At 35.2% G+C, this 27,992-nt stretch overlaps 2 protein-coding genes and 1 long non-coding RNA gene across 3 annotated transcripts; 1 reads left to right on the top strand and 2 right to left on the bottom strand.

Moving 5' to 3' along the window:
• Nucleotides 1–97: 97 nt before the first annotated feature.
• On the bottom strand, nt 98–8,277 carry vtnb (vitronectin b). Its single transcript, XM_044140129.1, has 8 exons — nt 7,897–8,277; nt 6,787–6,903; nt 5,714–5,944; nt 4,732–4,871; nt 3,610–3,766; nt 3,151–3,309; nt 1,314–1,643; nt 98–1,191 (listed from the first exon to the last, which is right to left on the bottom strand). The coding sequence occupies exons 1-8, from the start codon at nt 7,958–7,960 to the stop codon at nt 1,055–1,057; spliced, it is 1,335 nt and encodes a 444-aa protein (XP_043996064.1). The 5' UTR covers nt 7,961–8,277; the 3' UTR covers nt 98–1,054.
• Nucleotides 6,106–27,792, top strand: slc13a2 (solute carrier family 13 member 2). The gene is made up of 13 exons (XM_044140128.1): nt 6,106–6,213; nt 14,072–14,197; nt 18,043–18,180; nt 20,195–20,331; nt 21,528–21,784; nt 21,879–22,044; nt 22,133–22,255; nt 23,248–23,457; nt 24,525–24,625; nt 24,708–24,823; nt 26,214–26,375; nt 26,451–26,588; nt 26,691–27,792. The coding sequence occupies exons 1-13, from the start codon at nt 6,145–6,147 to the stop codon at nt 26,820–26,822; spliced, it is 1,875 nt and encodes a 624-aa protein (XP_043996063.1). The 5' UTR covers nt 6,106–6,144; the 3' UTR covers nt 26,823–27,792.
• LOC122844549 lies at nt 20,116–23,476 on the bottom strand. The gene is made up of 2 exons (XR_006372894.1): nt 23,368–23,476; nt 20,116–20,346 (listed from the first exon to the last, which is right to left on the bottom strand). It is a non-coding gene; the product is annotated as an uncharacterized LOC122844549 (long non-coding RNA).
• Nucleotides 27,793–27,992: the final 200 nt, after the last annotated feature.

Genomic DNA, 27,992 nt, shown 5'->3' with positions numbered 1-27,992 from the left:
TGATATGGTGAACTGTTAGTCATAAAAATACAAATATTCACAAGTAGCCTAAAACAAATTAAATCAAAGTCACAATAAATACAGAAAATACGGCATGTGTTATCAGTGTATATTTTATTTTATGTGAAGAATTTTCTAGAGGCAATTTGTCCACCAGAGGGAGCAACTGTTCCAAATATCTGCGATGAAACCAAAGAGAGGTAAGATGTATTTTTTCCAAGCAGGATAAAGAATATAGTAATTCCCTGCAAAGGCAATATATAGCTGCGTGTCAAAGATTAGATATACACGTAACACTAATTTTATAAATGTATCTGAGGATTAAAACAACATGGATCAAGCATACAACTTATATTGCTAAAGACAGAAATAGAACTGCCAAGCATACAACAATTTAAAGGGATAGATCACAACTTTTATTTTCTAACAACGGCAGCTGGAAAAAAAAAAGTTGCACATAATTGCACACCAAAGGCATACATAAAACCAATTTCAACAAATATTATCAGAGTCTTACTGAGGTGGAAAGCCAAAGAATAAAAATGGATTTCTAGGCAAATTTTAATAGGAAGCATTAAATAAATCCATCTAATGAGCAGGTTATTCAATAGTTGATTTTATTTGCTGTTATACTAACTTTTCATTTAAGTTGTACACTGGACATGCTGCTTTCTTTTTCCTTGGAAATACTCACCATCTTCTGTCTAAATAATCACTAAATGCAAACATGAACACAATTCAAAAGTTCTTAAAGCAGATTGTTTTGAGCCCAAAGGTTTTGTCTGTTTTGGTCTAGGTGTTATCTTCAGTATTTTAGATCCATCTAATCTGCATGTGTACTAAATAGTAACAAAAAAGAGAGTTATGTAGTGTTAATCTTAACTGGTTTTCACTGTCTACTTTAAAAAACCTGAACTATCCCTTTAAAATGAATTAAATCATTCACAGGTTTCTTAGCACATGCATAAGAAAAAAGCAGTAGCAACAAATAAGTATGTTATTATCACTGGGTGCAGGGTGTTTATTGCATAGATGTGTCTGTGTCTTAGATGATCTATCTCTTCTCTGCCCTGGATGAATCAGTCAGGTCTTCCTCTTCACAGCCCAACCAATATTTTGCAATGGATCTTGGGTAAGGGGGGCTAACGGCGTCCACCCGTTTAGTCTGCAGAGACACTCTGTAGTACTTGTCTGTCAACATGAAGAGAAACAAAATGGACAAGCAAAGAATAAAAAAGTTACAGCAGAAGCTGCACAAATGAAGAAGCTCATTAAAGCAGTGAGTTTTTAAAACTTACTCCCTGTAATCATACCTTTCTTGAAAAAGTAGACATTTTGAACTGGGGTGCTTTTGTAATCCTGGACTGTAGCTACTTCAGCCATGTCACTGTAATCCAGGCCAAAGTCAAACAAATCATCATCGAACCACAGATCATCAAACACGTAGCGACTTTGCCTTCTGCGCTGTGGGCCACGTCTCTTGCTGGGCCTCCTCCTCCGCCCTCTCCCCCTCCGCCTTGCTGGTGGAGACGATATTGTTGGCTTGGGACCAAGAGAAACCTTTCCTACCAAGGCAGCATCAACAGGGGGGCTAACGCCTTTCCAGTCCCTAAGAGTGAGTTGGGGGCTAGAGTTATGAGTGTCTGAAGGAAGAGAAAGGGAGAAAATGAGTAATGTTTATAAAACATATAGCCACCTGCCACTTTATTTGATACACTTTGGTTGTACTGGGTTGGGCATTCTGTTGTCCTCAAAAGTGCATTATGTCTTTGTGTCATGGATTCAAGAAGATCTTTAAAGAATGTCAGCCTCAGATATTTCGGTCCCCTGTAGTTGCTGTAGACTTGTTTCCTGTTCCACCACTTCACAGAGGTACTCTACATATAGTTCCCACAAGTCTGAACTGGTAGTGATCTACGCCATCTTGGTAGGCATCGCTGAACCATGGCTTTGAGGCCAACAAAAAGAAAACATCTGGACACTCTTTTCTAATGTGCAAGAGAAGGATACATTAACAAAATTGCTGCTGTTGATTTGTGGCAAGAAATGAAAACATCTAAAATGATGTGGCCAAGCTGCCTCCGATCTCCTTCTATGACAGAAAACTCCTTAGTGAACACAATGCGTGCGAACATCATACACATCATACAGAAGCTTCACGGCCTGAAATCTATGGCCAAGTACAATCAATGTTTAAACAGGTTTGTAAAGGATGTAGAAACAATAAAGTTCTGGTGAGTGGCAGAGTCAGTACTTTTAGTAACATATACATAGGCTACATGTCCTAGCAATAAGTACTACAGTATCACAGATATTTCTCTTAGTATTACACAAAGGTAAGTAGAGAACTCAGAAAATACGATCGAGTAATGGCTGTAATGTACTTATGTCGTTTATAAGTTAGATAGGAACGAGGCAAGAACCAGTTCTAAGCTTGTGGCTTGCTTATTGTTGTCATAGCGACTCCATAGCACCTGCCTACCAAGATGGCTGTCAGTTACAAAGTTCCCGGAGACGTGACATTATTCAAGAACTATGTGTTGGATTGAGATCCGGTGATGGTGAAGGGGAATGAAGTACAGAAATATTACAGCTGAAACCAGTTGCACTAGAAAACTGTTTTTAAAACAAATCTATTATTGTCCAATTTCAGTAAGCTTGTGGGAATTGCATCCTCTGTTTTCTGACATGAGTGACACATTATCTGGTATTCTTTAGATGTTGTCCATCTATGTCAGGGTTATGCATCCAGATATTGTACCTTAGTTTTAATGAAGTGGTGTTGTAAAGATCTATGTACCTTTTAACATCTTAAACCAGTTTGTCCACTCTCCACTGCTCCCTGATGTCAACAATTAATTTATGCCCACACAACAGCTGCTCACATTAACTTTTTTTCTTTCTTAAACCATCATCTGTAAAACTCAAGAGATGGTTGTTCGTACAAAACCTGATAAATCAACAAAAAGACTCCAAATCACTTACTTACTTTTCTTCCTCATTCTGATGTTTAGTCTTCACCACATCTAGACCTCTAACTGCACTAAATTTGGCTGATTCATCAGCTGTGTTAGCAAGAAACTGAAGTGTATCTAATAAAGTGGCCAATGAGGGTACATATAATGTAAGCAAACCATATCTGGGTCTTACAGAAGCTTTCAAAGAGATCTGTGAAGAGGTTCTCTAGTGGTTGCTCGCAGAACAGGTCTGTGTACTGGGTGAACAGAACAGACGGAGAGATTCTGCTCATGGAGACGCACTCTTCATGGGACGGCTGGTGCTTGAACTCGTACTGGTAATACTGATCACCTGAGAGAAACCAAACAGATGCTCTTAAAGCAGAATTTTCTTAAGCTAACGACAAGTTAGTGGCTTATTTAATCAGTATGTATTTGAACAAAAAGAAGAACATTACAAAGAATTTTATAACTAAACGTAGAAATATTTTCTCTGCAAATCTTTTGCTAGTCTTAGAGGCGCCCTCTGGTGGCCATTTGAATTAATTTCAATGTAATGCCCTTCAGCAGCACCAAGCATCTAGAAAGGATAAAAACAAGACCTCTTGTCTTTTTAAATGCTGCAATTTGTCTCTAATCTCTCTGAAAATACCTTTAAAAAAGTAGGCTTTCTCTTTTCCTTGGTGACTTGGTGCAGGTACAGCAAAAGCTGCATCTATATCATTTGGGATGTCTTCAAAGCCGACAGAAATGTCCCTGGGATAGTCCTCATCTAAGATATCGCCATCAAATCTCCAGTACTGGTTGCCCTTTGATGCAAAATATACAGAACCAGATGGTGGGAGGTTTTAATAATCAATGTGCTTTGCAAAAGTCAATTTGCATTTCAACACATCAAGACCATAAACATCAATATTTTATTGGGATTTTGTATGACAAACAAAAACAAAGTAGCATGTTGTAGAAGTAAAGTAATGAAAGATTTTTAAGTTTTATTAAAACATCTGGAAACATACTATTTAACAAAATCTAGTTAATCAAAAAGTTATCAAAAAGTGACAATAAAATAGCAATTGTTGAAAGAAATTAATCAAAGTCCCTGCTTAAATTGTCCCCTAGCTTTATGAGGGACACAGCAAACATGTGGAAGAAGAAGGGTCCTACATAAAAAACTCCATGCTTGGAAGAAAAATAACACTGCAGACCATCTGGAAGACATGTGAAACATGGCAGTGGCAGCATAACGCTGTGGGGCATGTACTATATTGAGTTGATCTGTTGGATGAAAACATGATTTTGTGGTGCCAAATTTTGTGGAAGAAGGACTCCAGGTTTTCTAAGATATTATAAATCATATTTATGTTTCCTGATGCTTCACAAAAGTCCAGACATAAAGAATGTATAAAAACTACATTTTTATGTTTGATATCTTCTTTTATTCTTGACAATTTTCAGACATTTCATAAGGAACCAAAGATTCCCAGGTTTGTAATGGGAATTCATGTTACCAGCTGGAAAAATTCTGAGTAAATATTTTTTTAATAAGCTTAAACAAATACTTTGTTATGAGGGGGAAGTCTTTTTTTGCAAGTAATGTTTGAATTTATCATTTTTTAAAGATCATAATTTAAACTACATGCAGCTCATTCTTTTCCTCCACTCTTGCTGACAAAACCCTCCTCCTTCAACAATTCGAATGCTAAATATTACATTCAGATGGGATAGTTTGATTTAAAAATAACTTTTGAAAGCTTAAAGCTGCTGTGGTTCCCACCTTGAAGATGTACGACTTTCCTTGGCAGTTGATGCGGGTGAATGCGGCGCTGATGGGTCCTGCGATTCCCCACACCTCCTCGATGAGTTTGGGGTAATCAGGAAGAATCGACCTGTCATCCAGCTCAAAGAAATATAAACCTAGGGGAGGGTTTATCAATTATAAGAGTTTTAGATAAGATTCAAAGCTTCTAATCTTTGCACACAAATGGATTATTTCATCTGAAGTGCTATAAGATGACTTAAGTGTCTAATAGTGATCTATATTTCTTAAATCTGTTCATTTTTAATGCTGTTTTTATTAAAAAATTATTTTCAGTCACAATAGCATCTGATATTTTATGTAGAAAAAACCCCATTTTCTACAAAAAATGTTAAAATAACTTAAAAACAAACATCAAGGTTATATCTAAAATTCAATAAACTAGAGTGATGAAACTTTGAACTATTTAAAACATAAAAATAAATCAAATAAACAATATAACAAAAGTACTTCCTTGTAAAAATAATCTAATCTACAATAAAGTCCCAAATCATTTAGACTCCAGGTAGATTTAAGTTAAGAGTTATTTTTAATAGTTATATAATAATGGACAAAAACTATTCTAATAAAAGCTGATCAACTTTTTTCATGTTACCATTGGTATTTTAATAATTTATTTTTGATAATGAACTCCTTGTCATCACCCTAATCTTTAGCTGAAATTTAAGCCAGGACTTGGACTAGGCCACTCCAAAACATTACTTCCTATCAGAAAAAAACATGTTGGCAAATGTTCAAATAATGTATAGTGTAAATAAAAATATCTAAATTAACTTTGATATTGTTTTATTGTGTTGGGAGATACAATCATTTCCGCCCAACATGAAAACACTTTAAATCTATATCAATGAGATGTGTGAATAATTTAATCTTATTTTTAGTTTCCTCTCTTTACCCCACAAAGAAATTAAGTAATGAAGACAGAGTAATTAGATTTTACCTCTAAATGCGTAGATGGATCCGTTCTTCAGCTGCAGGAACGCGTCAAAAGGTCGGCCGCTGCAGGGCGCTGCGTTGGGGTCGACGGTGGGTGAGGCCCCATGAGGGGCCCTGGGTGGCGAGGTCAGAGAGGAGGGCACTGTCGGAGCCACCGTGCTTACATTTGGTGTTTGCTCTGTTGTGCTCATATTTGGATCCATTTCTGCTTCTCCAAATGTGTCCCCACGAGAAACTTTGAGCAGAAAATATTATCATGAATGACACCAGTTGGTAGAAGTTCTTACTTACAGTTAAATTGCAATGTGTGGTCCGCGGCCGCCCTCTAGTGGTCCGTGAGGTACTGCATGTAAACAACCGTTTATTTGACGTTACGTTACCTGTAAGCGCGAACGCTACAGTTAGCTTACCAAAGGATTGTGTTTATAAATAATAATGGATATATGGCTTAAGACCGAGTCATTCAAAAGAAAGACCGAAGACACCGGTGGAATGTTTCTTAGGGTGAGTTGCAGAACTTTTGTTTTTTAACATTATTACGATACATAGCAGGCAGCCGGGACGCAGATCTAGCTACGGCTGTACTGAATACAATATGGCGGTGACTAACTGCATCTAACACCTAAAATAAAATAATTTATGATGGGCTATCTACTGGCGAAAGAAAATGTCTGCAACCCAACACAAGTCATTGTTTCTTTTACTATCATTCTAAATTACAGATAACTCTAAAACGTTATTAGCAAAGAACCTTTTTGATTTCCATGTGTTTTTAACAATGAAAAGCTTAGATTTCTTGCTTTAAAAATCTGTAAATAACGCAAAATGACTTGCTCATGGGTTTATTGTGACCACATTTACAAAACAGCGCCACCCTTCACTTCAGGCGGGACAAGGACAAGGAGTTAAGAGACTTGTATGTTATTTCCAGTTGTATATTATTTTAAGTTGTTGTGTTACTGCGGGGGCAATTTTAAGTTAGGTGGTCTGTGAGGTAGATGGGGTAAGTGGTCCTCCTCGGCCTGAAAAAGTTTGAGAAACACTGAAATAGACAGAAGATTTGAGCAGTGCACTTACCCTTTTTGGGGCAGATGGTGTAAAAGTCCTCACAACAGCTCCCATAATACACACACATAGAGTCACACTGGCATTTGTTCCGTGAGTTGAAGGAGCCACAGCGACCCACGCAGGACTCTGTTGGAGTGCAATTTGTTTATTTCAGGCACAAAGTGTTTATTTTTTTATCAGATTTCAACATCAAACGTTAGAAGAACCGCTTAGAGTAATAGTGTCATTTCAAACAGTGAGTTTTCAAATACTAAAGCAGAAACATCTTCATTTAAACTGCTTCTACACACTGTGATCTACTGCATGATTAATTTCATTGTGGTTTATTAAAACAGGTTGTTAGTAGTTTTTGATTTGAATGACACCAGTTGGTTTTAACAATTAATTGACAAAATGTAATGTTTTTTACCAGTTTCTCAAATTCTCAAATTGTTAGACTTTTTATTTTCCTGTTTTAAGGTGTAAAGCACTTTGAACAGCCTTGTTGTTGAAATCTGCCATACAAATAGGCTTGACTGAAACTTGATTGATTTATTAGTAAATAATTTATTGCTGTGGCAATTTCTAAACTTTTGGACCCCCTCCACCCAAAAATGTGTGGAGCTATATAGACAGAAACATTTGAAGTTATCTGTTGCATTTTTTAACCAAAAAGAAGAAAATAGTCCTGAAAATACACATTATGAACACTTTTTTCTGTTTTCTTTTTGCCTTTATTTTTATTCTTTTTCTTTTCCTTTGTTTGGTTGTTTCTTTGTTTCTTTCTTTGCTTTTTCTTTCCTTCTTTTCTTTCCTTTTTCACATTGCACCATTTCACAACAAATTCAGTCTCAAGGCACTTTACACAAAAATATAATTTAAATTCAATCCCACATACATTCCAGTTGATCCCAGATCTCAAACAGTACAGTATACTCAGTTAATTATTCAAAGTATTAGGTTTATTTTATATTTTCTTCTGTAAACAAACAGCAATAATAATAATGAGTTTAAAAGCAATCACTCTTAACACCAAACCTAAGTGGAACAGAACTATACATTTTTAAATAATCTATTTAGGTAAAACTGCAATAACTTGGTTGTTTTAACCTAAAACCAAACATCTTCAGTCAGTCTTACCTTCTGCTCCAAAAGTTGTGTCCAGCAGGAGCGCCAGGCCCAGCAGAACCACTGCTGGCTTCATGGTCACTCACACCAAACAAACTCTTAAGTTATAACCAAACAGCTGTAGAAATTCTTTAATTTCTTTAAATAACAGCGAATGGACTGAGTGATGAGTCTGAGCTGAGTGCCCCACTCTGTGATTCAGATCAATAGATATTTTTTCAGAAGCTCCCGACCCTGAGGCGTCTGCCGTCCTGATTGGTCGACGCTCGGCTGTGACGATCATTAAGCTGAAACCGGTGACCTCTGTCCTGTCCATGCATCGCAGTTACATTAATGTCTATTTAGACCAATGAGAAACATATGTGACATGTGTGGTGTATACATGTTCAGAGCATTCACAGTTTGAAAAGAGAGAAACAGTATTTCTTTAAACATTGCGTAACTGCCCCAGACTTTCAATTCTATTGATCTCTAAATAAACAACCAAAAACAAACAGAGGTTTCTTCTGCCAGATTTAGCAACACTATTGATGCTCTAGTATTTAAAAACAAATCTACATATAGTATCAGTTGGAACATTTTAAAACAATACAGTTTTTATAGTTAAATGTTACATTAATATTAGCTTTTCTGGTATGTATTTTGTATAAAGCACAATAAAAATTGTGTAAGTAAAAAACCAAATTTTTTTACTTGCTTATACTTATCTACCAACCCTGAAAAGGACTATCTAGTTTATTTACTTTGGATCAACATTATTAGCTTCTTCTTATTTTGCTCTTTCCTTTGGTTTGTTATTTTGTTTGTATTTTCTTTTAATTCCTGTAAAACACTTTGTATTGCCTTGTTGCCAAAAATGTGATTTATAAATAAAATTACCTTTACTTTTACTGTTAAAAAAATGCAGAAAATGTTTACAAAAAGATGACAGGTATTTATTACTCATTATAAGATTACCAGCATCAAAACAGTACTGGTAATCTTACAATTACCAACAAAGACAGAGTTGTTTGGTATTTAAAATGTGTATTTTATACAATATAACAATATTTTATATTTTATAATGCAAAGTCAAAATCTTGGGTTTAAAAAATAAAAAAATATTTTTAGATTATTAAAATGTAAAAACATTTATATTTTTAGATTTTACTTTTCAAAATAAAATATTTATATATATTTTTATATTTTAAAATATAAATGATAAAATATAAAAATAGTACATTATATTAAAATATTAATATTTTTATTTTCACAATATAAAAATACTAATATTTTTATATTTTAGAAAATATAACAATATTTTTACATTCTTTTTAAACCCCCAGATTTAAAAAGAATTTAAACCCCACTTTCCTTTTTTTAACGACAGACTGACTTTATTTGGAAAAGAAAAGTCAGAACAATTTTCTGCTTTTAAATGACATAGCAGAAAAAACCCCTAATTCTTAGGATAGATTAGGATTGCATCTGGACTTTGGTTATCACATGATACAAAGATTAAAATCCCACCCCGTTGACAAAAATTTATTTATTCTATATGCGGCTAAATGTTAAGTGAAAACACTTCCTTCAAAGCTTGGGAACTTATTTTATTGATAAAAACATTTCACCGCATGGCTGATATGTTTGGAAAGAGGGATTCTGTTTTAAACTAAGAGACTTTCACTTTTTTCACAAAAAAGTCAGAAAGAAGTTTCAAAACAACACAATAAAAGTAGATACTGAAATGATGTGACCAACAAAACAAGATCATGTATAGAAAAGCTTTTATTAGAGATTTGTTGATGCCAGAGTGTATTTATTTATTTTCACCTGTTCCTGCATTATACAAAAAGACTTTAACCCAAATCATTTTACTGACTGACATAAGTAGTGCAGAAGATTTGATTGCTAATCACAGTTCTAGCATACTGTGGTAACTATTTTGTAAAATAAAGTACAGAAACTTTCCTTTTATTCTGTTGTGTCAATCAATTCAAAATCAAAACTGTAAAGAGTTGGTCACTTTTACCAAACTAAACATGCTAGTTTAAAAGCGACATGAGCGGCACCAAGGTGCAGCAGAACAAAGCAGTAATAATAATAAAACAAAGTAATAAAATCATCCAATAAAACAATAAAAGCACAGATTATTCATGTTGTAAGGTTTTACTTTCCCTGAACGCCAGAGAGTAAAAGTGAGTCTTTAGAAGCACATTAAAGTTTTAAAAACTTTGAGCTGATCTGATATGAAGAATTGAGTAAAAGTATGATCAGCTCTACTTCTAAGAAAGAAGATTATGAAAATAAGAAGAAGCCAGACCACTAAACGCTTTAACAACTAATAATAAAATCATTTTTTTAAAAACTGGGAGCCAGAAAACTGATCTATACCCCTGCGTGCCAAGTTACAAGGACATATGCATGTTGTAGCTAAAGCATCAATATTTATTTTTCATATTTCTAAAATAGAAGTAGGAGATAAACTACCACGTTTATAAAAAGCCTCACTTATTTTTGTGGGTTTTTAAAAAATGGTTCAGATTCAGATAGTGGAAATTTGAGTCCATCTTTGCTCTGACTTCATGCAAACAATCTAATAAAGACTTTAAAAAGTCGTTGTCATTATCGTTTTTTTATCTTCATGGGCTTGTAAATCTGAACAATCGATAGGAATATTAAAATTTCTAAAAATAGTCTGGAGAGGCAGCATGAACAATAATTAAATTACGGTAATGAAACATTCTGTTGTTTTACCAAGTTAGTGCTGGAATATGTAGATATTTTTGACTGGGTCTTCCTCTGGCACATACGTCAAACTCATTTTCATTTTGGGCCAAATCAAAATCATGAATGCTCTTATTCTGTGCCAGAATATATTGATAAAATTAAATTATATTATTAATTCCTGACATTAATCAGGGATTAATGTCCCTGACTAATGGAGGGACAGTAATCAAACCCTCCATTGTTTTGTGTTTGTTTTTGTGATTATCTGAAATAAAAATCAAAGTGTTTGTGGTACTAAATTAGAAATATTTGCAATATTTGCACTTATGTATGACATCAATTAAGGCTGAGGCAGCTGTTTAATACAAGTTAGTATTACTTAAACTCAATGATTTTCATAGTTTTTGCAAAAAAATCTGCAATAAACTCCGAATTATGCATTAGTGCAAAAAAGATTTTTTCATTTTGAATTTCTACAATAATTTACAAGAAACTAGAGAGACTAATTGATGTAATCTGGCAGTAAATGGATAAACTGCTTTGATTTGATTAATAAAATAATTTAAGCACACTGTTATCTTGACGGTTCTATTTATTTGGCCACATAAAAACACTACGGCGGGCCAGATTTGGCCCAAAATGTTGAAAAATGTATCAACCCTTTAATTAATTAATCAAACCTTTTATTGTTATGGTTATGGATAAGCTAGTGTCTTGTGGATCCAAACAAAATCCCAGCTTTCTCTTTTTTTGCTATGATATAAAAAATTTGTTGAAAACAAATAATAAATTATAAACTGTCATAAAAGCAGGATATTCCACAATTTTACATCTCTGTGTTTTTATTTTTCCCCCTTTATTGTTTTTATTAGGTTAATTGTATGTTTTCTTATGTAACCCAACATATTACAGAGCATTTGTAGTTTGAAAAAAAGCACTTTTCCTTTAAACATTGTGTAACTGCATCAGACTTTCCATTTTATTGATCTCTGGGATAAATAAGCAACCAAGAGCAAACACAGAGGTTTCTTCTGCCAGATTTAGTCACACTGTCACCTATTTAGACTTATAATATATATATATATATATATATATATATATATATATATATATATATATGCAATGGAAAGATGCAGAAAGTGTTGACAGAAAGATGACGCCATTCGTTCATTCACAGACGTTTGTTACTTCCATTTAAGAGCATTAAAACTTTGCAGTCACAGTGAGTTTACAGTTACATTATATATTTGCAGATATTCTGACCTAGAATACCACCCTCCCTGCCCTTTAAAAAGGAAAATCAGAATGATTTAATGCAGCGATTAAATTAGGATTGCAAGTGGACTTTGGTTGTCAGTAAAATCTGTCATTAAGTAAAACTGGGACTGCTGCCATTTCTCCACAATCTCAAAGGAACGAAGCAGAGAAAATACAGAACTGCTGAATCTCACATGGCACAAAAACATTTAAGCTGTCAGAACTACTGTTGGTCTAACCAACACACTAAATGGCAGTCTAATTATCAATTTGTTTATAAGTATTCCTGTTTTTCACTAAGCAAGTCATCTGCCTGACTGTCGATGAAGAAGGAGCTGGCTTTAGTCAATGATCAAACCTTTAAGATTTTCATTGTACGCTGTAACCTGTAGAATATTCACTCATATAAAAAAAACGATTTGGTTTTTAAAATGATTGTATTATACTGATAGTGTCATAATAAAATCATATTCTTTGATTACTTTACTCTTTTCTCGCTTTTCTACCACTTGTAGTAAGAATGCAAAATAACAGCATTTTGCAAACCAAAAACAAGGTTTGTGTTTTTATTCCAAGATGGCAAGTCTGACAAATGTTTTAAAAACTTTTATAGCTACGAGTAACAAAAAATAATTTTCTGTTTGTTCTATTTTGTCGATGTTTGTTACAAAACATAAAACTATACCTGAATCTTTCAGCTGCTGAAATCTGTGTTTTGGTTTATAGTTGTGGATTGTATGATGTCTTATCTCATATAAAGTGCAGGAATAATTTATAAAACACACAAACACTTATGAGGGAATAGTTTTTATTATTATTTCACAGCTGTTAAATTTTGCATTCATATTCAGAATCGGCCATTTCTTTACTGCTTCACTGGCCCTTTGTGTCTGTATTTGAGACAATACTGTATCCATAGATGTTTGCAAATACGGGAAAGAACTTGTAAAAGTAAAACATTTTTTTTCTGAAACTCTTAAGTTTTAGAATAAAACTCTTATGTAAAAACTTTGCAGGTTTATGAGCTGGTATTGCATTATATGCACTCAAAAACTAAAGATCATAAGCATAAAGAAATGTATTTGCTTTGAAGAGAATGAAAAGCTCAGTCATTAAAGTTGATGTCAAGTTTAAATAGAAATTTTCTGCTAAAATGTCCTTTTAAACAATTAGGAGTTTAAAACTGCAGTCCTATTGAAACTAAATCTTAATTTGATTCTTAATTTTATGTTCAGTAACAGGTAAACTCAACAATTTAGTTGGAAATAGAGACAACAGAAACTAAAATATTTATACCTTTAAAAGAACAAGGTAGTACTAGCATGTTACACATTATGAAAATATTTGAAAACAAAATATATAGATAGCATTTTTATGTATTTGTGGAAAATACATAATATCCCCTTAAATACTAGCCACATGAAATGTGAATGCAGAACTATCAGTAATGACACTATCGATTCAGATGGTGCTTATTATGTTAGTCAGTAAGTAAAAGAGTTTAGATTCAAGTCTATTTTCCCTTCAGTCATTTTGTTTAATACTGGTTTAGATGGAAACACATCCATTAAAGGTCATGAACTTGTTTTATCGATAAAAACATTTAATATGAAACGAGAGATTTGATGTGAAAACTAAAAGCAAGGCAAAAAGAAACTTTAAAACAGCACAACAAAAGTAATGAAGATAATTCACATGATCAATAAATTAGTAAACTATTAATTAGGATTTAATTTGCTTCCAGTTGAAACATCTTGGATAACACATTCAGGAGTAAAACTGTATGCTCCATCTTAACTGTATGCACGCCCCCTGACCTTTGGCTACACATGATGGAGCTGGACTCCTTCACCTGATAAACCTGACCATTGTTTGTCTATCATTGGCTCCATCTGTCTGCACCGCCCCCTTCCTGTACAGCTGCCTCCCTCTCTTTACCAGCAGCTTCATCTTCCTCCCTGTCCAGGATTGTGGACAATTTGTTGTTGAGTCAATGTTTGATGCGCTAACTTAGACAGACAGAGTAACTTGCATTTGCTTTTTCTTTTTTTATTTACCAAAGCAGTTTTCTACACATCTCCACTGTTGGATCTTGGCTGAAGTTTTCCCACCTGTCCGTCCTCCTCCTCCTCTTCCTCACACAACATCAGTGTGTCTGGATCAGCTTCACACCTACCAGGCTTTAGCAGAGTTTTCTAACACAGTTTTTTTTTTTTTTAAGAGTTTTAAGATCATCATGGGTAGCATGTTGGATGTGTTAAAGTGGATGTGGTACCACAGAAACTACATCATCATCGTCGTCACGCCACTCGCCTTCCTTCCCCTGCCTCTGTGCGTTCACCCAGACGTGAGTGAGAACGAGCTTTACTGTTGAAATCAGAGTGCATTTTTGTTTTATCTCACTGTTTTTCCGTTTATCTAACTGTGTTCTTACTCAAAGCATTGATGTCAGACATTGAGGTGATGACATGTCTAAACTGAGAGGAGGACAAATAGTGGTCAGCTGAAAATTAGTCATGTTTGGTTAATCTGTGAACTTGTCATTCAATCTGATGTTTGTATTCCTCCAGAAATCACAACAAATGGCTTGAAAAATGTTAAGAAGTGCATAGCTGAAGCTTTTTGGTACCGACTTTACATACTGAGATTGATTTTTCATAAAACTTCTTGGCAAAACCTTTGCAAATAAATTACAGAGGATATAGGAGAAACAGGAAGAAAATTTTACATGTTCAACAACAACAAAACATCTCCAGTTACCTGTGAAGTTACTTAATTGTCTCAAATAACTGCAGATTGAAACATTATGTTTTGTTCTGCAATTACTTGTTTGATTGATACAAATGAAGAGAATACCAAAAAAGTATAATTTTAGATAAATGTAAACCAGCATGATAGATTGAAATTCTTCAAAAATAAAAAAATGTCTTTAAATGGTTAACAGTTACAGCAATGCAATCCTGCCTGTTTAGGTTTTACAACCCAAAAGTAACAACTTTTTTTAATTTTATCAGTTTATGGAAGAACTAAGAAAGGAAAACAAAGTTAATTAGTTTCAGAAAATGTTAAATATTTTAGTTTTTTTATAACTTATTATTGGAGGCCTATTTTCATCTGCAGTCAACATAACTGAAATCACAAGAATGTGGATTGAGCGTAATCCTTTACGGCCATTTTTAATTACAGAAATGTAATTAAAAATGTAAATAAAAATGTTACAAATGTTATTTTGTAACATTTTTTCTTTTCCTCCAGTAAAAATGGTAAAACATGAAATGTAAACAAGATTTTTATCCATGATCAGATTTCGTACACAATCCAAAACCTGGTCGTCTCTGCTGTCTTGTAACCAAAGCTTCCCGAGACGTTTTTTATTGTTCTTTCTCTTCTGTTTTTGAACTAATAAAGCTCAGGTTTCAAAATGTCATGAAAAACTGACCAACAAATGGCTCAAATGGTTTATAAGACTGAGACACTCAAATAGACTCATGACTGTTTATCAAAATAAATAATGAAGGCAGATGTTGCATTACCTTTGAATAACACATTTACAATTAATACCCACCATAAAAATCACAAAAACACATATCTTCAGTATTTTTGATGTAAATAAATATTTGGAAACTGCATAAAGGATTTTGTCAGTGGAAACTTTTGTCGGGTAGTTTGAACTGTGTTTTATATTTTTACTGAGGAACTATAAACGCTGTCTTATGAGACAAGAGTACAACAATTTGTTTTATGATCAAGGGCTGCTACTATCGGCTTGTCTAAAGTCTTATTACCTTCAAAAGAAATGCAGAGATAAGACAAAGGACATGAATGCTGTATAACTTTACAGTAACTCAGCATTAGCTTGGATGTGCCTTCACATCCAAGCTATCACATTTTAGTAAAATGTGATAAAATGAGCATCAGTTTTTAATATACAGTCAAATGTTTTGTCCCCTCCACATGGATATTGAGCCATACTTTTCTTATTGGTGTATGTAGCTGATCACAGCTTGTTCAGATATTTTACCAAATATACTTTCTGAGAAATGACAGCAGATGGGTTAACATCTGAGGAGTATCAATGCCATGATCCTTGAGTCACTTTATTACTTTCCTCTGTGACACAGTACTTTATTATGGTGGGAACAGCCAGGATCAATGCCAAACGAAACCTAGATTATTCTTCTTGGTAGATCATTTGATCTTGTGTTCTTGGACACCAAATCTACTGGATGAGAAGCAATCCTGCATGGATGCTTTACTGTCTACATCTGGGGTGTCCAAAGTGTGGTCCGAGTTCAAGAAAGTTACAAGTAGAAGTATTTGATACAGATCAGCGTTTCTCATACTTTTTCATGCCGATAACCACTTACCCCATTTATCAACACTCAATGACAATCTAAGTGGAAATTTCCCCCTCAATAAACCATTTCATTGAAATATTATTCTCTTAACTCATTGTCTTTGTTCCTCTGAATGTAAAGGGTGGCACTGTTCACATTAAAAACAGGAACACCTCACCTCGGGCGATTTGAGTTATTTACAGATTTTGAAAATATGGATTCTAAACTTTCCAATGATAAAAACAAACGTGGAATTAAAAAAAATAAAAATACTGCAAATGTTGTGTGCACTAATAATGTTTTAGGGCTATTTGTAATTTAGATGCGAAATAAAAGAAATATCGACTTGAGTTGTGTTGGCAAAAACAAACATTTTCTTTCAGCCGGTAGATAGCCCAACATAAATAATTTTATTTTAGGGTTAGGATGCAGTTAGTCAACGTCATATTGTATTCAGCACAGCCGCAGACCGAGATCTCACAGAGAGCCTATCCCTGCGGCATGCTAACATTATTTATATAGTAATAATGTTGAACAATAAAAGTTCTGCAACTCACCCTAAGGAACTTCCCACTGGTATCTTCAGGCTTTCTTTTTAGTGACCCGATCTTAAGACATTTATCCATTATTATTTATAAACACAATCCTTTGGTAAGCTAACTGTAGCCTCGCGCTTACAGCTAACGTAACGGAAAATAAAAGGTTGTTTACATGCAGTACCTCGTGGACCACTAGAGGGCGGCCACGGACCACAGTTTGAGAAAGACTGATATAGACGGATGCTTTATTTCGAACAAACAAAAAGTAAAAACAAACATGCAATTAAATATTTTCTGTTTTTAATTAGGACAAAATGATCAAACAAGTACAAGATTGGCAGCAACACAAAGAATTCCCTTTTTGCATTCTCTCCAAGAAGTGATTTTTACTCAAAGCAAACTATGCTCCACCCAAATCTGCTTTTAATTAATTTAATAAGCTTGACTAAATACAGCAAGCATTTTCAAAGAAAGAGAGACTTAAATCCTGATTTTATTCATCAGGATTAATTAAACCGTGTTCTATTTTTATAGGAAAATAATTTTTAATAAGGCAAACCTGCAGGTCACTTTTTAAGTTTTGAATCTAGAATTTATACATCATTTTCCAGCAACAAATCTGACTACTTTATTTATTTAAGTATTGCTTGTTTAGTCTATTGTTGAGTGAGTAAGAATTTTTTCTTTTTGGCCTCGAGTTATTTTAACTCAATGATTTTGGCCCATGTCACAAAACATTTGGACGACCCTGCATGGTCTACTTGTAATAGGAAGCATAATGTATCTCCCTTCCCTTCATTTACAAATGAGTTTAAAGATTTCCATCCATACAACAGGTATCTATTGTTCATCCTTCAACTTCCTGCAGAATGTAATCCAGTCCTTGAAACAGAATAGGCTCTCTGTGAGTCTTAGTTTTACAAATTTATTCTCCAGAGGTCTTTCACCTCTTGATGCCAAAATTCAGGACTAGTGCAAAGACAACTCTGCAGTATAATCCTCAGCTGAAAATGTTTTGGAGGACTTCTAGTAACTTTCACTGACTACTTCAGTTTGAATGTTCTTGATAATTGACTGATGACCAAGACAGGAGGGGAGGAGGGAAGCTGTGCTTCATCCTGATATAGAGATGACTTCAGGCCTCTATTTTAAATTTGTGTAAACATAACCACAACATTTCTGTGCATAAGCATCATTTCTTTTTGAAGCATCAGTTTAATCTTGGAGCTAAAATATAAGAACTTAATCTCCACCAGCTTGTTGCTATGTTGTTATTTGTGACTAACCTGTGTTTTTATTTGTGTGTGTGTGTCCAGTATTCACAGGAAGCAAAATGTGGCTTTGTGATCATCCTGATGGCTTTGTATTGGTGCACGGAGTGCATGCCTCTGGCTGTGACCGCTCTTCTCCCTGTCGTCCTGTTCCCAATGATGGGCATCATGAAGGCTGGAGATGTAAAGTTCTTATTTATACTTTTATATTTCATTATGTAAAATTCTAACCACTAAAAAGAATACTTTGGTTTTTTTTAAGCGGGTATGTTTCTTCATGTGTTTGTAGAAATATACTTGTACATGCAGGAAAGTTAACTGAGATTGGGCTCCAAAGGGAAATTCTGCCATCTTAAAAGGCCATTTTCAATAATTTTATAACTTTGTATTGAGGTTTGTCTTATTAACATTTCTAACACATAAAGGCTATTCACTTCATTTTCTACCCAGCCCTAGATTACGTCAAATCATCTCTCTGAAACATCTTAAGTTTTGAAACAAGTGTTTATCATGCAAAATGCAGTGCAATGCAATTTAACTTAGTCGATTGGGAAAATGTCAGCAGTGTAGCAGTACAAACAATAAAACTTTAGAGAAAACATAATCTTTTTTGGTTTTTTGGTGTCAGTGACTGGTCCTCCGGTGGTGGACTGTAACAAGTGTACCTGGCCGTTGGCAGTGTGTGGCGATGACTGGGGTGTGGCTTCATATTGGCAAAAGAGCTATCCCGAGGCTTTTGTGATGGCGTACCTGGGTGTGGGGTTGGTATACTGCCTTCCTCTGGTGGTTTTCCGTGCTCTGCTGGCCCCCGGCCTGGTGCCTGCCTGTGGTCTGGTTGGTGGGGCAGTGTAGTGCATCATGAGCACCACAGCTGTGCTGGTGAGTTGTGCTTGACTTGAGGCAGTAGGATACCCAAGTGGCGTGGGTGCAAGTGTAGTTTTATAGATGGTGGACTGAAGTTTCTGGGGTTGCTGGCGTTTCCTGCTCCAGTCCGTTGGGGTGGGTATGTCGGAGGTTGTAACTTGTACGTTAGGGGGGGTCTACACGTTTTTGGGTGTGGAGTTGCTGACATTTTAGTTGGTCAAGAAGTGACCTGGGAGCTAGGCTTAGTGTTGGTTATCCCTGGGCTGAAGCTGCAGTGATGATGACGCTTATTTGTAAGGTTGCAGGGCGAATTGATTGTGATCTGGTGTTTGGTTGGATGAGCCTGGTGTGGCTGCATGGCTTCTTCTCAGCTCTATTTTTAGCCTGGTGTGGTGAAATGCAGCTCCTTCATATTAATCTAGAGTTGCACCTGTCTATAATTTGGAGGACCATCTAAAATATGAAAAATAGTGACTTATAGTCTGGAAAATACAATATTTCAAGCGGAGGATCATAGTGAAAGTTGTTATTCTCCATTTAGGAAAGTAAATCTTTTGGTAATTAATAATTAACAATTCTAAGTGCCACATTAAAGGAAAAGACAAAGAAAGTGTTAACTTAAACAGCAAACAATGGACCTTACCACAGGGGCCGCGTTTCATTGGCTGATGCCCATTCTACGTGGTCACGTGGGTGGCCGTCTCACAAACACACGCTTCCCGTTAGCTAAGTACAGCATAATGGCAGTACTGATACAGCTTCTACACCTTGAAGCCTGTCTGCTACACAGTCTTACATTAGCTAAACAGATCAATATGCAATGTGTACTGTATCTGACACACACTAAAGATTTAATTTTAGCAGAAAATGCTTTGGACTAAACTGTTACTCGTGTTAGCCTCTCTAGTACCAAGTACAGTGAATCAGGCCTGGGCTCACTCAAACATTTGCCAACAAACCACAGGAATCACCCACTGATTTCAAAAGTAGCCTACAAAACGATGAATGCCCGACTTACCCAGCCTTGCAAGAACACTAGCTTGAGATAAGATATAACAGTTTTAAACCTGCTTCAATGAGGGGTTGTTCTGTCTCCTGTTTAGTGCATTTGAGATATAGACTCACATGAAAACACTAGCAGTAAAGATAAAAGCTCAATCTGAATTGGCACTTCAGTAACTTTAATATTTTTGGCCCCGACTGGGAAGAAAGGAACTGAGAAAATGTGTAAAAAATTACACAAGAAGCTTTGAATGAGTGTGCTCAGATGAATTTTAATTTCTTTTGGACATAGTTTTAATGTCATGAATTAATATTAATATTCTTTTTTCAGGTCAGTATTGAGTATTTGAAAGACTCCAACATGCTGTTTGTGGGCGGTCTCTTGGTGGCCATTGCAGTGGAGCACTGGAACCTTCATAAACGCATCGCTCTTCGAGTTCTTCTCCTGGTTGGTGTTCGTCCAGCCCTGTAAGAGCTTAAAGCCTGTGATGCCACAGATACAGGATGCAGAGTCAGCAGCTGAGTCTTGATCAAACATATAATCATCCAAATGTTTCAGTAACTAAATGCCCAAAGTAGAGTCCTATACTAACAAGAGTTAATTTCTTTAATTTGGTGATTATGATTTAAAGTTAATGAAAACCCCAAATTGTTTTTAGAAAATTTTAAATTTACAACAAAAATTATTTTAAAGACAGAAATGTTATGTGAAGTCTGCTGACTTGACAACTGTCCAGAAAATATTATGGCTGTTGCTAAAGAAACTGGGTGTGCAGAGAGTGCTGGATAAAGAATATCAATGGAACGTCATGTAGAACGGAACAGTGCAAAGAATATGCATTGGCAGCAGGCATGGCTACGTTCACAAGGTGTACATTGTAGTTGGAATCAGTCCTTCAAGACCCACAACCTTGCAAAAGTTAAAGATAAAGACTAAAGTTAAAAAAAACTGGACTGCTGGTCACAAGATCCAAGGTATTGTCTTTGGACAAAAGCACATTTTACATTCCAAGGTAGAAGAGTGGAAAGAGACACAATCCAAGTTGCTGAGGTCCAGTAGAAAGTTTCCACAGTCAGTGATAATTTGGGGTGTTATGTCATCGCCTAGGTCTGGTCCACTGTGTTTTATCAAGTCCAAAGTCAGAACATTCATACACCAGATCATTCTTCCCTCAAATAACAAGTTTTATGGAGATGCTGATTTAATTTCCAGCAGGATTTTGCACCTATCCACATTGCCAAAAATGCAAAAGGACAAACAGTTTATTGACCGTAACAAAATTTCCTCAGGCTAAATATTTAAAAAAGATACTGTGGAATGCACTTTTTATCAGGCCAACATTTCTGCTCTAAAACTACTCTTAACTTTGGGTTTTGGCTAATGAGCGAAAATTGTCAAAACTCAGAAATCAATTGCAGTTAGTATACCAATATTAAAAATTATTAATATTTTTAGTATACCACTCATTGTGTTTAGAAATTTTTGTTGAATTACCTGCACAAATTAAAGTCCAAATAATATTTTCCTGAACTATACATACTGCTTATCAACTGTTTTTCAATATTTTAATTAAATTGAATATAAATAAACAAATATTCATGTCAAAATAGGTCATGTTATGCAGCTCATGTCCATCATAATCGTCTTTCCTCCACTCTCACAGGTTGATGATGGGATTTATGATTGTGTCGGCCTTCCTATCCATGTGGATCAGCAACACGGCCACCACAGCCATGATGCTGCCCATCGCTCAGGCTGTGCTGCAGCAGCTGCAGGCAACAGAGACACAGGCAGAAGAACGAGACTTCCAGAACGCAGCAGAAGAAAACCTCGGGTTTGAGATGGAGAGTAGAAAAATTAAGCAGGGAATCCCAGATGAGAAAAATACAGACACAAAGCTGCAGCAGGAAAATGGAATAGGTGAGTAAAATCTCAATAGTTTGGAAGGACATATTATAGAAAATAATTCCTTAAATAGCCTTTTCACTTTGTGGAAATATTGTTTTGCCTCAAGTGATTCCAGAATCCATGAGGGAGAATAGGAGGAAAGCTATGGAGGAAAAGTACAGCCGCCTGACTAAAGGAATGAGCCTGAGTGTGTGCTACTCTGCCAGCATCGGTGGCACTGCTACCCTGACAGGCACCACTCCCAACCTCATCCTCAAGGGTCAAATAGACAAGTGAGACATCAGTTCACTCATATAAGTTCAGAGGGTTTAAATTATCCTCCTGCTTCTGCTCTTCTAATCACTATTTTTTCTTCCAAAGGCTCTACCCTGGAAATGGGGATGTGATCAACTTTGCCAGCTGGTTTGGCTTTGCTTTTCCCAACATGGTGCTCATGCTGGTAATCTCCTGGCTCTGGCTTCAGTTCATGTTTCTTGGCTTCAAGTAAGACAACCAGAGATATCAAATATATTGAAACAGTTTCAAGTATTTTGGTTGTACCTAAATTGTTATTGATGAAACAAAAGCTGAAACAGTTAACAAGACCAAGACTAAACAAATAACAGGAAACAGAACAAAAGAAAAGCAAAAGTCAATTGTGCTGATCTGTGAACACAGAAACACAACATTCTTAACACTATGACTGTGATCAGGACGTCCCAATGAGGACTGGACCATACTGATCCAACTTAACTCCAGAAAAGTAAACAGAGAGCTTACTCAAACCACCTCAGCAACCTTGGTCAATCGCAAAATAATTTTTAAAAAGTAGATACCAAAAACCAACTCTGCAGAGAATTAATTACCAAACCAGCAGCTTGGTGATCACAATGGTTAAAATATTGATCTATCAAATCCAAACATTATTTTTCCATGTGAACTGCTTATTTAGTCAATTTAGGTTCAAATTACACATGCACAGTCACCAGTATGCTTTGACAGCTTACCAGTCATCTGCTATGGTCACTTTTCACTAAAAATGTACTAACTACAAGATAATGATGCACTTAACATATGAGAAATATAACAGCAGCCGAATTACTCACAGTTTAATGACAGATACGACTAATGATCACGTCAATCATAAGGGAATGGAGGTTATCTGGTACAAAATAAATACACAGTTAACTTTGCAGACCACATGATTCTTCAATACTCACACTTTCTTCCCAGAGGTAATTTTTCCACTCATAACAAAGTGCTAAGCCAACATTAGCGTGGAAGGCTAACATTAGCATGTCTGCGTTTGTTTTGTTTTGATGTGTTGATATTGAACATATTTTATTGCTGTTCTAGTTAATCTTGTGTTGAGAACTGTTATGGAAAATGACCACTTTGAACATCTTAAAATCTAATAGCTTGTTTTTAAAATCAGAAATGTTATCAAAGTGCTATCTGTGTGGCTCTGATCTTCCTGCTTGTTTTTATTCACTCAGCCTTAAGAAGTCTTTTGGCTGTGGCATAAAAAGTGACAGAGATAAAGAGGCGTATGCAGTGATGAAAGAGGAGTACAAGAAGCTGGGCGGCATGAAGTTTGCAGAAGGAGGAGTACTCACCATCTTCATTTTGCTTGTGCTCCTGTGGTTCACCAGAGAGCCAGGCTTCATACCTGGCTGGGCCACAGTTCTCTTCAACAAGGAGGATTCGTGAGTCTCCTTATTTTACATTTTATGACTTTAGGTTAATATTCCGTAATTTTTTTCTTAACAGAGTATCAGTTCAGATTGTTGTTTATGTTGGTTCAATCTCTAAACCATGCGTTAGTTTAAATTTAGTTCCAATCTATGATGTAAAGACGTCCGCTACAGCCTTTCTTTTAGCGATATAGTTTGGTCGCCATCCAGCAGGGGGCGCCCGGTGGTCGTCCATAAGCGGAGCTATTGATACAAACTTAAAGATTGCGGCTGGTCAAAATGGAGTCCTGTGTGAAATAGAAACTACACTTTATGCGGTTCTGTTTTGAAATATTGACAAACTCATTCAGTCGAGCTGCGTGACGGAGTAGCGTCAGTTTATTTAAAAAAATACTGAAGGCGAGGATGGTATGACGGATAAAAATGGTAACATAATGAAAAAAAACATTGCGCCAATAAGCAAACTTGAGGGCTGTGTAGTGCACTTAACTTAATTTTAATGGTCCTTCCTTCTTTTTTGATTGTTGATTCAATGTTGCATGACTTTGTGTTTGTTGTGATGTAAAGCACTTTGAAATACCTTGCTGCTGAAATGTGCTGTACAAATAGAATTTGATTTGATTTGATATGAATATATCTACATGTAAAAAAGTATATATTTTATAAATATGTCTAAGTTTATTCATCTGTGAATAATTTCCTATTTATTCAGTCAGTATTTAAATTCACCACATTAAACAAAATAACCTATTATGTTATGGAAAGATTGTCAGCCTTCTTGATGCATGAGAAAACTCAATATTTTTAAGAAAATGACTGCTTATAAATCAATTTTAGATTAACTTTCATCCATACACATGCTCTGATGTTGCTGCACATTTGACTCAAAATATCGTTTTGTGTACAGGTTTTATTGTACATAATGGAAAGTATGTTACAAATAAATTACATAAATACTTTTTATATACCAAAAATTCTTGATGTCTTGATGAAGAGCTTTTATTGAAATCTGTATTTCATTTTATAGTTTTAAACGTTTTTATTGAAACCTTTTTAAGTAACTTGTGTTGTTTCCTTAGGTTTGTGTCGGATGGAACAGTGGCCATCTTTATGTCAATGCTCTTCTTTGTCATCCCATCTCAGCTGTTCTCAGGTGGCAGCTATGGTTTCACCGAAGCAGGTGAGATTTAACCTGGACATTCATATTTCTTGTCATCCAAATTACGTAAGCGTATATATTAAAATGTTTCTTCATGTTACAGGTAAAAGGATTAAGGCACCTCCAACTCTGCTGAACTGGCAGGTGGTGCATGAGAGGATGCCCTGGAACATCATCCTGCTGCTGGGAGGAGGATTCGCTCTGGCTGCCGGCAGTGAGGTGAACAACCAGAAACTTCACATTTTTAAACTCACAGCTGCGCTGGTGGTAATAATCTGTAAGCTGTCACACTGTGCCTTTAACTGCCATAAATTATTTCCTACTACTAAACTTCATTTATTTATCTGCTCATTTATATAGCTATTTAATTTTTTATATATATTAAATTTAGCCTGTATGTTATGTATTAATATTTAAACTGTTTTTTGTAAATTATTTATTTTACATATTTTTTATATTCACAATTCAATCTGGAGAGACTCACACAGAGAAGAAAATAGCAGTTAAAAAGATTTAATAGTACAATTTCTTTGGCGCTCGGACCCGGCAGAAGACCCCGAGCCGAGGATCGCCGTGAGCAGGCGGTCTGCTCGGCGAGCTTGGATAGTCTTCCCCCCCGGGACCGAACCTGGTGGTGGAGCGGAGCCTGGAGATGGGAGAACACGGAGGATCCTAGAGTATGTCCCTCATGGTGAAGGTGGAGATGGGGAGGAGGTGGGTCGAAGCACGGCTGACGAACAGGAAGCCCCCAGGGTAGCTTGAACTCTTGAAGGTGTCCTTGGACGACGATTGGCTGGAGCGGCGTGGAGCTCCGTTCCGGATTGGCTGAGGCCAGGCGTGGTGATTAGATGATGTGGTGAAGCTGGTCGAGTCTCCCAGCTTGAATTTTCGCCTAAGCTCCATTTCTAAAATATTTTCTGAATTCTTTCATTTTCTACTTATTACTTATTTTGTTACATTTCAAAAGTGTTTTTATTTACAATGTAATTAATATATACTTGTGTAATATTTATGCACTGTAATTTATTATTTTTTTATTTTTATAATTACAACCTTTAAAATTATTTTTATAGACATTTTTTATTTCTACTTATTCATTTTTTTGCTTATTAACTTTATGTTAAATCACAGAATCTAAATTATTTTTATTTTTGCAAATTTATTTTTGCTAGTTAAAATTTTCTAATTGTACAGTTTTAAAATACCCAATACATCTTGGATTATTATGATACATACATACATCTCAAGTTAAATTATGATTAATAATATAAACAAATAACTTGGGGATAAATTTATGGTTTTGGAACTATAGATAATGTGTTCTATCATTAGCAGAAGAGTTTGACTGGTACTGTAACCAAATGTGCTTCAGTTTTACCAAGTTATTACTGAAATATTTAAATATCTTTTATGGTGTCCACTATTTCTTTGTGTTCCTATAATTGCAATCTCTCAAACTGATATAAATGTATTTTTACTAAAGAACGAATTATTTAGGTAAATGTTCCTGTTATCTTCCCATATGGATATTTGCAACTAATTCTTTCATAATCTGTGCAGATATTTAACATTTCCTTCATCTGCTTTATGTTTACGTTTATCTTTGCAGGTTTCAGGTTTGTCTAATTGGCTTGGATCTAGTCTGGCTCCCCTGCAGAAAATCCCTCCGTTTGCCATCTCCATTCTGCTCAGTCTGCTGGTGGCAACATTCACCGAATGCTCCAGCAACACAGCAACCACCACCTTGTTCCTGCCCATTCTTGGTTCAATGGTAAACTGAGGGAAACATACTGTATGTTGTCACATATTCTTGGTATTTATTGGTGTTTACATTTGTTTCTTTTAGGCCACAGCTATCGAGTTGCACCCGCTTTACGTGATGCTGCCTTGCACCATCGCTGCCTCTCTTGCTTTCATGCTGCCTGTTGCCACTCCACCCAACGCCATCGCCTTCTCTTTTGGAAACCTCAAGGTTATTGACATGGTGAGAAGAATTTAAATATTCAGTTGTTACTCACAACCATGTGGTTAACTTAAAAAGAAAATGGTGTCAGATTCACTAGAATATGATTCCTTGCTTCTTCAGGTGAGAGCTGGATTCATGCTGAACATCATTGGGATCCTCTGCATAAATTTGGGCATCAACACCTGGGGATACGTCATGTTTGACATGGGCACGTTTCCTCAGTGGGCCAATAACACCCACAGTATACCCTGAGTGGAAGCACTGCCTGTAATGCCTTTTAAAGTATTTCTATATCTGTTAGCACAACATCATGAAGTGGGGTCTGACCAGAGCTGAGTAAATGTAATAACTTATTTTATATATAAGTTTTGATGCATAAAAGACATTACTCAGGTTTATCCTGAGTCCCATTCACTGACCAGTAAGAAAAGCTTTTAAAAAGATACAACTGTCATGCAAAATTAAAACGTCAATTTGTCCAAATTTGTAAAACTTAAAGGTTTCTATTCCACCAAAGATGACAAAAAATAGACTTTATTTAAACAAATACATATCATAGATGTACAAAACAGACTATTGTATGATTATTTAATTATGATATAGTGTTGATATTTTTATTCAGCAGCTTGATGAAGTATAGAGAAAAAACTTTAATCTGTGCAATTTTTATCTTTAAATCTTTTTATCCTTGTTTATCCTTGTTTAACCCGTGTTTTTTACTTTATGATGTAAAGCTCACAGCAGAAAAAACATTGGAGGTTTTTTCCTTGTACACATTTTTCTGAAAGTGTCTTCACCACATTATTGATCTCATCTACAAATGTTGCACATATTTTTCAGTGATTTTTTAAAATCCTGTTACTCTAACAAACATGCATAGGAAATTGAAATAAATGTAAATTAACTTTATGTGTTAATTTAATTTATTGCTTTAAGTTTAATTACAATAAGTTGTAACTTTTGGTTGCATTTTTGGTTGTGTTGTGTTTTTTGTTGTACTGTTTTTATCACAAGCACGTTTCTTAACTTGTAAATATCACAGAATAGGACTTTTTCATTGTTTACATACTGTACTTTGTTTTTTAAATCTAATTTTTAGAAGATGCAACTTTAGCTGCTGAGCAAGTGAAAACACAAGCCTGGTCATTCAAACTCAAATTGTCAGGATGAAGTGATTTTATCCTAATAAAATGATATTAAAATATTTGTTTTGGTTTGTAGAAAAATGTTTCTGTGGGTCTTTTACCCATTCACAGATTAAATCAGCCAGCCAAGGATTCAACTCTTGTGAAAGTTGACTTGTGATTAGTTTGTTTCTAAACAGGATTATGAAAGCATTTTTTAGAAGAAGATTCCAAATAAATGCCCAAGTATTTATATATTAATATAAGTTGATTGAAGGAAAAACAGATATTTTGTAAA

The sequence above is a fragment of the Gambusia affinis genome, linkage group LG15 (assembly GCF_019740435.1).
Source record: "Gambusia affinis linkage group LG15, SWU_Gaff_1.0, whole genome shotgun sequence".
Taxonomy (NCBI): Eukaryota; Metazoa; Chordata; class Actinopteri; order Cyprinodontiformes; family Poeciliidae; genus Gambusia; species Gambusia affinis.
The sequence above is the reverse complement of the archived record's forward strand: the minus strand, read 5'-3'. Positions and strand labels throughout refer to the sequence as shown.

Coding starts and splice junctions, on each gene's coding strand:
- slc13a2 (XM_044140128.1), top strand. CDS start 6,145: ATGGATATATGGCTTAAGACCGAGTCATTCAAAAGAAAGACCGAAGAC. Junction 23,458..24,524: donor CTCTTCAACAAGGAGGATTC/GTGAGTCTCCTT, acceptor TTGTTTCCTTAG/GTTTGTGTCGGATGGAACAG. Junction 24,824..26,213: donor CTCTGGCTGCCGGCAGTGAG/GTGAACAACCAG, acceptor TTATCTTTGCAG/GTTTCAGGTTTGTCTAATTG.
- vtnb (XM_044140129.1), bottom strand. CDS start 7,960: ATGAAGCCAGCAGTGGTTCTGCTGGGCCTGGCGCTCCTGCTGGACACA. Junction 5,945..6,786: donor CACCATCTGCCCCAAAAAGG/GTAAGTGCACTG, acceptor TTCTGCTCAAAG/TTTCTCGTGGGGACACATTT. Junction 3,310..3,609: donor GAAAGCCTACTTTTTTAAAG/GTATTTTCAGAG, acceptor GGTTTCTCTCAG/GTGATCAGTATTACCAGTAC.